Source organism: Syngnathus scovelli, chromosome 9 (assembly GCF_024217435.2).
Source record: "Syngnathus scovelli strain Florida chromosome 9, RoL_Ssco_1.2, whole genome shotgun sequence".
NCBI classification, from domain to species: Eukaryota; Metazoa; Chordata; class Actinopteri; order Syngnathiformes; family Syngnathidae; genus Syngnathus; species Syngnathus scovelli.
In genome coordinates, this window is record NC_090855.1 from 1,144,997 (window position 1) to 1,154,726 (window position 9,730).

Below are 9,730 nucleotides of genomic sequence, written 5' to 3' on the forward strand. Positions count from 1 at the left end.
CCATCCATCCATCCATCCATCCATCCATCCATCCATCCATCCATCCATCCATCTTCTTCCGCTTATCCGGGGTCGGAATGAAATCAACTACAAACTAAAATTAAAGTCAAAGTCTCCTTTATTGTCAATTCCTCCGCATCTCAAGACACACAAAGAGATCGAAATTACGTTTCTCACTATCCCACGGTGACAAGACAGAGTTCACAACGCACATACAAGTAAACAACACAGGATGAACAATAAGCAGCTCCCGATGCACAGCGGAGTCCGGAAAGATGACGGTCAACCAAGTTAACGGAGTTTTTAAAAAAACTATTCTCATATTCTAATCAACATTAAACATTCAAAAGTGGTTTAAAAAGAGTTTAAAAATTCAAGTGATTTTAAAATCAATTTGTTGCAATATTTCCTGAGAATATTTCCTGACAGCCCCTCATTACCATTATTGTATATAAATCCTATCCGCATGTCACTCCCTGTCGAATAGTCTTTTTCGCCCGTCCTGTTTGGTCCTGCCTGTTTTCCTGTTAGTCCCTGCCTGTTATATGTTGTCATTTTTTGATCAGTAAAAAATCTTGCTTATCGTTTTCACGCCGTCTAGATGTTTCCACGTCTGATTCCCGTCCTTTTCTGCTGCCCATACGTCGCTATGTTCTCCTGCCTGTTTGTTCCCGTCATGGCGTCTTTTCCCTTCAATAAACCCTGGTCCAAGCTGCAATTAATCGTCTGGCACCATTCCGAACTTGACAAACACACAATGGACTGCATCCTGTTGCCTCCACGAGTGAAAATGAGCCAATTTTGAGGCTGTGGCATGTCCAATAAACTGAGGTTAAAGTTTAAAGCCCATAAAATTGGATGTTCACTTGTTGAGGCAGCGCTTTATGGCCAAGTTACGTCAACAGGGCAATCGAGCTTGCGGAACTTATCAGAAACGAACACTGATCTGTGTATCAAACAACACTAGTTTTAACGTTTTGACTTTGTTTGGTAGTCTTAGTCTCCGGAAAAGGTCGTGCGTAGAAAAAAGCGGAATTCTGTAAATTAGCCCAAGAGTGGACATGGGAGGACAGACATCTACGCTTTTTTCTCCAGGTCCTCCACGAGGAGCAGGTGTTGCTCCTTGAGGATTTCAAAGAAAATGTCCTTGGCACGGATGCCGGACTTGAGAGCCAGCCTGTAGATCTCGATCATCTTTTGCTGGTCGCCCCTTGTATCGCGGATTTTCTCATAGGCCGAATCCTGGATGACTTTCTTCTCCAGCAGACGGTTCAGAATTGGATCGATGTTGGTCACGCGCTCAATCAGCTTTGTCCTGTGCTTGTCCACAAAGTGCTCCTCTGAGGTACAAAACATTGGGAACAAATGTCAGACAATTGGTAGACTCTCACATCATCCAAGCACGGCCAGTGAAAGAAATTTTCAAAGAACCCAAAACACATGATCACAAAGAATACTCAAATAATATCATTACAGACAAATATCTATCTATACAAACGTAAACACATATTCATATAAATGTTGTATATATTAAAAATAAATAAGGAAAAAAATAAGACCAATGAAAGCAAAAATAGTGTGGACATCTTGATATTTACCGCTGGAGCATGTAGTCTCACCCGCAGCGCCAGCGGCTGCAGCGGCTGCTGCGGTTGCTGTTAGAAACAAGAACAATTCAAGTTAAATTCAAATTAAGTTGAAGTTTTTAGGAACAAAAGCAGACAAAACGAATGAAATGAAATAGAAAAAAGACCTACCTTTGCTAGCAGATGACTTTGGGAAATGTTTGGCAATCTGTTCATCTGAAAATATGTCAGATTTGCACTCGTTACACCTCTACTACAGTATATTTAAAAAAAAAAATCTTCCAGTAGTTCTAAATATCATTAAATATATTAATAAATCTATGTGATTAAATATCTATCTATCTATCTATCTATCTATCTATCTATCTATCTATCTATCTATCTATCTATCTATCTATCTATCTATCCCCCCCACCACTCCACACACAATTACACAAAATAAACAAAGAAATAAGAAAAAATTACAACAAATTGTACTACCAAACATTTCAAAATATTTATAAAAAAACAAAACAATTACAGTCAAACTCCGTGTGTGCGTGCCACATTTGTCCTCACACACGCACACTGACTCACACGCCGATTATTTACCGAGCTTTTCGGCCTCGTCGGCGCACTTAATGGACCAGAGCAATTCGGAGACCACGGCTGGAGTTTTGTCCTCGGTGAAAGCGGAAACCAGTACGTCGGTTACATCCATAAAGTCCTTATCCTGCAACTTGTTTTTCGCCACCCTTATGTTACCGCGGCGGTCCTCCAGAGCCTTAACAAACCTTTTGAAGTTTTCCTTGGACAGGTTTTCCAGCGCGTCCATCACGAGACTCTTTTTAGTGGTCATTATTTCAAATTTTTAGCGGGGAATTAAGTCGAGAAGTTAGTGAACGCGCGAGATGTGAGGTCCGAACGCACTGCTGCTTTACTGTGGGCGGACTTTCGCTTTCGATTTGACTTTTTTCCGGAAATGAACACGCCTAACACGTGGCAAAATATCGTGAATTTTGAGCAAAGCGCAACTCACGACGTGCTGGTGTCCACTTTCACACCACCCTTAGAGTCTCAGAGTCATGACTGTGCAAGAACATCCTGCTCCCTACACCTTTTTTGTCTAAACTGTTTCTATGTGGCCTCTCTGCACCATTGCAGCCTGGTTATCCTCCCATCTGTGGTCTCTTCTCAAGGTTTCTCATTTCCCCTAGCTGGAGTTTTGAGTTTTTCTTTGCCCTCTTGGGAGTTTAAGATCAGGGGATGTTTGAGAATATCTTCCATTTTTCACATGTCCTGAGTGTTGTTGTTAGTCACCTAAATGTTGAACAGAGGCTGTGATTTACCGAAGTCAAATTCCTTGTTTGGCACGCTCAAACATGGCGAATAAAAAACTCTTGAATCTTGAACTGATTGACTCAAGGCTCACATATTACCGAGGTTGTGTGAACGCAGCGCCGCCAGCCATGTGACCATTTGAATGAACTGCTTTACTTTAAACTACTTTAAACGAGTTAAAACAACACACACACACACACACACACACACACACACACACACACACACACACACACACACACACACACACACACACACACACACACACATATATATATATATATATAGTTTGAAACAAGTGTGACGGTTTCGATACAATCAAACGTTAATGATAAAGCAGAAATAGGATTTCCCCCGTCTTATTTCCGACTGCACTTCCGGGTTGCAACAGCCACTCGCAAATTTAAAATTTCATGTTTTTAAAAGGTCAAAGCTAGAAAACAAAAAAATATCTTGTGTCATTACACACGGAACTAAATGTTTTGATACAAACAATCATCCAGTTGCCTCTAAAACATTATCTTTCTTAAATGGAACATTGCAGTGGCAATCAGGACAGTCGTTGTCACGTACGCATTGTAAATTCACACGTTTTATTGTTATACAATCGTGTCGCTGACTGGAAACGAGTGAATCATTTGAGTTTATTCATTGGAATTGGACAACAGAGGTAGACCTGAGCTTTGTATACTGTATATAAAAATATAATAAATGCACAAAACTACACTGTATTAACACTATTTACAAGTACTTTTGTTAACAGAAACAACAGTAAAAGCTGTGAAGTATTATGGACGTAAAAAGAGTCCCAAAAATGTTTTGTCCTATTGTCGCAACCTTATTTCCAAGATTAAAATAGATTTATTTTTGCACACTTGTGGATTTTCATAACGGTTTTCTCACAAATTGCAATTTGTGTGTAGTATTGCACTGTTTTTTTGAAATTTTTTTTTTTTTTTTGCTTTATTATTTTAGTTTTCTTTGTATAAGCGTTTTTGTCTTTTTGCTGTGGCCCCAATACTTCTTGTTTAATTACCATCATGGGAGATGCCGTGTCACGTTCCTCTTTGTAATGCTTCAAACGCCTCCTTCGCCCTGAGCCTGACATGTAGAACATTTCCACCACAAATTCTCCTCATCTCATGGTGACTTTGCACACAAATGTCACATATTGTGTGCATGATATGACTCACAAGGTTCATAGGTTTTGTTTTTTACTCCCATCGCTCGCTGCTGAAGTCTGACGCGGACGACTCTGTGCTGCTGGAGATGGGCAAAATGTTCAGGCTGCTCAGCACCTCCTGTGCCGTCTTTCCCAGCATGCCCTGCATGTCGCAGACAAAGCGGTACACGTAGCGCTTGCCCGCCGTCTTGTGGATGATGTTCTTGTGGTAGTAGTAGCGAAGGCCCCGGCTCAGCTTCTCGTAGTTCATCTTGGGCTTGTTCTTGCACTGGCCCCAGCGCTTGGCCACCTGCGGAGGGAAAGACAAAGGCCGAGTTCAAGAAATTCAAAATAGCAGGTACTTCCCTGAATGACAAATATTACCTCAGTCGGGTCAGACATCTTAAACTCCCAGCCGTCCCCGGTCCAGGAGATGAAGGTGCGACAGGCGGAATCCAGAAGAAGTTCCAGTAGGAACTGCCACAGCTGGATGGGGCCAGAACCTGACATGTGGCATTATGTTAACATGATAAAAGCGACTCTGTATTTACTTAAAAAATAACAGTACAAACCTGGATAAGCGGACATAGGGGCCACGTGACTGTCCCTCTCGGGCCGCTGGAGGGTTTTGCGCTTGGCCACACGGGGGTAGTAGTGGTCTGACGGCTGAGGGCTTGGATTGGTGGGGGCGGGGCAGACGGAGGGAGTAGGCGGGTGCGGCGGGGGACCGCCAAAGCCAGCCGGGGAGTATTCGGGCCAGAAGCCTCTCTGGCCGTCCGAGTCAGGGTAGAGGTCGGCCGTGTGGCGGCAGTATCCCGACTCGCCGTCTGTGTTTTTGACGCCCGGGAAGGGGCTGTGGCTGCCCTCTGTGGCCGGGCTGAACTGGCCGCTCTGGGGCACCAGGCTCTGGTAGCTCTGATTGGCCCCCGGCTCCTGGTAACCACTCACTTGGTGCTGCTCCACCATCAGCCCGTCTGCCGAAGGGAAACCGAGCTTAGTCACGTGCATAAGATCTTTGTACCGTGGCCGCTTTATCGGAGCATCATTCAAAGGTTGAGTTATAAATTTCTAAAAACACCTTGTGGATAAGAAGTCCACCAGGTGAATTCCTGGAATGAGTCCAAGTTGAAGAGACCAATGTCGCTTGAGTTGACTGCAAAGAAGAAAATAAAGGCGCACGTTTAATGAATTAGGGAGCATTTGAAATCATCAAACAGTATTTTATATCCTATCATTTTTATTGACCTTTCGGCGGCTCCGCATAACTGCTGTCGAGTGAATACTGCGGCTGCTGCGTGGACGCCTTGCTGCTGTCTAACAGAAAAGACACATCTTCACCAGGGTAGTCTGGAGGTTACACACACACATGAACACAAATATTAGGCAAGGTTTAGACACCCATAGTGGGAATAAATTTACACGTAGTCCATTTTAGTAATTCTTCTCATATGAGACGTGATGTTAAAATACATCAATGCTCCCTAAAATGAAATACTGCCACACCAAAAAAAAACTCCAGGTAAAAGCAACGAATTGTTTTTTTTTAGGTGAGGTCACGTCTGGTCTGACGTCAGCACACACAGACGCGCACAAAATGGAAGTGCAATAGCTACAAAATGTCACTAGATGGTAGTATTGCTCTGTAAACTTTCCATGTACTCAAAAGCCTGAGCGTTTTTTTTTTAAACTTACCTTTAAAAGTTAAATAATAAAGCTCTTATTCATTCAAAGTATGCTTATGTGCGAGAATATTTATTTTATTTCTACTTTGTTCGACTTTTTTTGTTGTATACACATGAGTGTGATCTTAAACATGGCCTGTACAATTCATAAAGATGATTGAATTTAACCGGTATTATTACTGTATTTTATTTTTACCTCCTTACATTTTCAAAGCCATTTTTTTCACTTTATATTATTACACAAAAATGGGTGAACTGAAAATGTCAACGCAACAAACTAGGATGACATTTTAAGTTGGGCAATCCAAAAAAAAAAATATTGCTCTAACATAAAAATTGGCTTTACAATGACTGTTTACAGGACAATTTCCCCAACTTAAAACTCTAACACCACTCAGCAAATTGTTTTGGAGTAAACAACTTGCTTACGTTGTTGTGCTAACGAAAATTGTTGCTGTGAATGTGAATAATTTACATTTTAAAGTCGGAACTCAAATGACTACTTTAGGCTCCTAAAATCACAAGTTGTGTTTTTTACAGTGTAGGAAAAGGGTAAGAAGTTCAAAGTCTTATTCCACGGGGGAGGTTCTGCAGCAAAATTACAATGTACCCAATAAAGTGCCTTGTGCACACAACAATACAAGCATCATTGGGGGGGGGGGGGGGGGGGGGGCAACCTGCCGCTCGAGAAATTAGACAAAACACTTATTAGTGGAGCAGGAGGGGTGGGGAGGGTGGACATTTGTTTACCATCCAATCAGCGTAGGCTGGCCTTTTTTCTTTTTAGCTCAATGGATGGAGGAAACAGGGGAGGAAGAGCGTGGAGGAAACACCGGCGGAGGGAGTGTGACAGCGTAGTGATGGAGGGAGGGAGGCATGCACTCTAAATCTGTTGGAGAAGGAAGTCTGGAGGAAAGGATTAGCCAGGGGAGGGTATCTTTAACTTGACCACCCTGATTCACACACGCACATCGCCCCCTCCCTCTCTCACATGTGTCAAGGCCTTGTTGCAAAAAAGCTTTGACAGATGTGATGATGATGATGATGCCGACGGGGAAACTATTTCCCGCGTCCTCCAAAGCTCACAGGAAGCCGGCTGCATAAACAATTGGCTCTTCATCATCTTTATCCGAATGAAAAGCATCATCATCAAATTTAGAAAAAAAAAAAAAAAAGAAAAACTCACCGAAAGATGCAAAGTCAAACCCTGCCGGCACCTCCTGGGTTCTAAAGTCCTCCCCGTAGAAGCCACCTTGGCACACTTCCATCTAGAAATAGAAAAATATACCTTTTTTTTTTTTTTTTTTTGCCTTTGGAAAGACATTTGTGTACAGCAATGACGTCATACCTTTATTTTGGTGTCGGGCTTGATAGCGGAATCCCAGTACATGTTGGTCCGTGTCCCAGTGTGAAGTCAAGTGAAGCGAAAGCTCCTCTGTGATGGGACGGCTCCGTTATAAGAGCAAAGAGGAGGGAGGGAGGGAGAGATGGAGGGGCAGGCCGAGTCGTGACCAACACAGTTGTGACGTCACAGACAATCACCACCCCAAACCCCCACTCAGAGCACCCAAAATTTTCATTCATAAACACCTATTAAAGTACACTCCAAAAAGATACATTTTAGCTGTTATTTCTATCGGAAGTGTGAAAGAAACACACTTGTGTTTAACTGACTGATCAAATATTACGTATGCCTTCTACCAATAGATATTTTATGAGTGGAAAAGTCAATATATTTCTTTTTTTTTTTAAATTGGGTAAGACCTTTTCATGGTTAGCACATAAATATAATTATTTGTGTTCGATCAATCTCACAACGGTGTTTACATGAAGGAAACTACATGGATTCGGCATATTTACAATATGTATGATCGATTATTAATTGTAATTCAATCAGATGTATTTTTTAGTTTGACACGGGGATTACATTATAAATAAAATATATTACGTAATTTACCCGTGCAAAAACAACGCTGTATGATGCGCTAAAACACCACAAGCTAGCTAACAAAAAAGCAGGGAATATTACAGAAATTAAAACAAAAAACAAAAAATGGAGTGATGAACAAATCAAACACGCTGTTTTTTGTGATAACGGTCGAAAAAGAATCTATAAAAGCCAATGGGTTTGTAAAAATATATTTTTCGCTGTTTTCAATTGTTCAGATAAACTTCTTTTCGACGTTCGAGTAATAGAATGTTATTGTGACGAATCAACACATCAATATGATCATTTATAGACAAAAAATGTTTTTCTCTCACTAGCTGCAACGAACGAGCAATAAATGCGCTAATAGCGGATAACGCAACTTGGCCACACAAAAAACACACGCGATATCGCTCATAATAAACGGGGTTTTTTTTATTTTAAAGATGCTTTTGCTTTGTTAAAAATCGGAACTGCCCCAAAATAAGTATTGGAAACGAAATGCGTCATTTCTGTTGTATTTCTCGCTTCTTCATAAAGATGTGGAGGCAGAGAACTACTAAAAAAAAAAAAAAAATGGGCGAGAAAAATCAGTGTGTATCTTTAGGAGGCATTTCGCTGGAACAATGGCCAGTTAAAGACGCGCACACACACGCGCGCGCGCACACACATAAACACATGCACGCAGGCTGGTTGATGAAGAAAGTCTTGAAATCTCAGCATGAGTGGTGGCTGCAGATAAGGAAGGCCTCCCTCCAGAGCCTTATGTAAACAAACACTACTCGGCTATTCTCTCACACAAACACCCAACACGCACGCACGCACACGCACACACACACTGCATCTGGAAAAGTGGGCTCTCGGGTGAAATCGTGCGCGTCGCTGAGTCGTGATTGGGGAGCCCCACCTCTGCCTGGCTGGCTGGCAAAAAGGCGGCTAAGGTTACACAAGAGGCGGGCTGATTAACTGCCGGCAACGAGCAGTTTAGGAATCCCAACACAGCACCGGCACAGACCCAACCGAGGGAGTTTAGGGATCGTTCTTTCTCCTAAAATTAATAATGATATAATTTTCCTCCCGTTGTGGGATCTGTGTTTGTAAATGATGCAACTGAGTTGGCTTATAATACACAGTATGACACGACGCTACTTTTTAACATCAAGTGTTACCAGGGGCAGAGCTAGGTGGTGGCCAATGATGGCCATGGCCACCCCCCATCTCGGAGAAAATGTTGATACCTGAGAATTTCCTGCCGTTTTCACACGGATGCAATTTTTTTCAGATCGCGCGATGCTTTATTACGGCTCTCATGTGAAACCGCATTTCTGTACGCGTGTGAACTTGGCTGGAGACGGACAGACAGACAGACAGACAGAGTGAGTCAGTGGAGTGGAGAGGATCACAAAGCTAAAGAAGTTGCCAGGGAATGTTCCTTCATTGTGTCTGACAGGAAAGCTGGGATCAACACAAGGCAACAAAAGGCATCACCTGGAAAATGACGCCGCACGTAAACATCCAAGCAACTATTCTGGGAACACTCAAGACATATTTTAGTGTGACAAGTCACTTGTGTGCTTTGAAATGTTGCCAGAAATTCAGGTTACTTACCTATCAAAGTTGGGCACACAAGTCTTATTTTCCCGACAATACAAGATGACCTTGAGTGAGGGTAGAGACATTCAGCCAGTCATTAAAATCTTGTTTAATTAAAAAAATAATTGTATTATTCGTTTTTTTTCAAAGCTGGAAACTCCACCCACTTCCAACCATATCAACTGGCGGCCATTTTGCCTAATGGCGGCTCACCTGTTTTCCGGGTTTGATCATGTGACATTCGCAAATTGAGCAGGATTGGTCGTAACCTGAGGTTTACGCAACTGTGACGTCATTTTTAGTCGGAAGCATACTGGGCGCCCGTTGATATGGATGAAAACGGGTGGATCCATCAATAATGTTTCACAACTACATCCAATTTCTTTTCTTTGACTTTTTTGTTTTGGGTTTGAAAAAAATTGGACCGACCCAGGAAGTTGAGGTCAAATTGACCAAGCAG

At 42.2% G+C, this 9,730-nt stretch overlaps 2 protein-coding genes across 4 annotated transcripts; both read right to left on the reverse strand.

The window, feature by feature from the left end:
• Window positions 1-95: 95 nt before the first annotated feature.
• pycard (PYD and CARD domain containing) lies at window positions 96-2,688 on the reverse strand. 2 transcript variants are annotated; one of them, XM_049729470.2, is made up of 4 exons: window positions 2,178-2,688; window positions 1,758-1,802; window positions 1,599-1,646; window positions 96-1,340 (listed from the first exon to the last, which is right to left on the reverse strand). In XM_049729470.2, the coding sequence occupies exons 1-4, from the start codon at window positions 2,422-2,424 to the stop codon at window positions 1,078-1,080; spliced, it is 603 nt and encodes a 200-aa protein (XP_049585427.1). In that variant the 5' UTR covers window positions 2,425-2,688; the 3' UTR covers window positions 96-1,077. The 2 variants fall into 2 exon arrangements, with proteins under 2 accessions (XP_049585427.1, XP_049585426.1); XM_049729469.2 differs by having other exon boundaries at window positions 1,599-1,655; window positions 2,178-2,685.
• An 843-nt stretch (window positions 2,689-3,531) lies between these two features.
• etsrp (ETS1-related protein) lies at window positions 3,532-9,466 on the reverse strand. 2 transcript variants are annotated; one of them, XM_049729404.2, is made up of 8 exons: window positions 9,286-9,466; window positions 7,099-7,185; window positions 6,937-7,018; window positions 5,314-5,382; window positions 5,147-5,221; window positions 4,641-5,042; window positions 4,453-4,571; window positions 3,532-4,378 (listed from the first exon to the last, which is right to left on the reverse strand). In XM_049729404.2, exons 2-8 carry the CDS (start codon window positions 7,138-7,140, stop codon window positions 4,121-4,123), a joined length of 1,047 nt encoding a protein of 348 aa, XP_049585361.1. In that variant the 5' UTR covers window positions 7,141-7,185; window positions 9,286-9,466; the 3' UTR covers window positions 3,532-4,120. The 2 variants fall into 2 exon arrangements, with proteins under 2 accessions (XP_049585361.1, XP_049585360.1); XM_049729403.2 differs by having other exon boundaries at window positions 5,314-5,415; window positions 9,286-9,464.
• Between the last annotated feature and the right edge of the window lie 264 nt (window positions 9,467-9,730).

Bases quoted from the DNA above. Each gene is read 5' to 3' on its own strand.
- etsrp (XM_049729403.2), bottom strand. From the start codon at position 7,140: ATGTACTGGGATTCCGCTATCAAGCCCGACACCAAAATAAAG. The intron at 7,019-7,098 runs GTATGACGTCAT...TTCTATTTCTAG, and splicing joins AGCCCGACACCAAAATAAAG to ATGGAAGTGTGCCAAGGTGG. The intron at 5,416-6,936 runs GTGAGTTTTTCT...TGTAACCTCCAG, and splicing joins GTTTGACTTTGCATCTTTCG to ACTACCCTGGTGAAGATGTG.
- pycard (XM_049729469.2), bottom strand. From the start codon at position 2,424: ATGACCACTAAAAAGAGTCTCGTGATGGACGCGCTGGAAAACCTGTCC. The intron at 1,803-2,177 runs GTAAATAATCGG...ACATATTTTCAG, and splicing joins CGACGAGGCCGAAAAGCTCG to ATGAACAGATTGCCAAACAT. The intron at 1,341-1,598 runs GTAAATATCAAG...TTTGTACCTCAG, and splicing joins TGAGACTACATGCTCCAGCG to AGGAGCACTTTGTGGACAAG.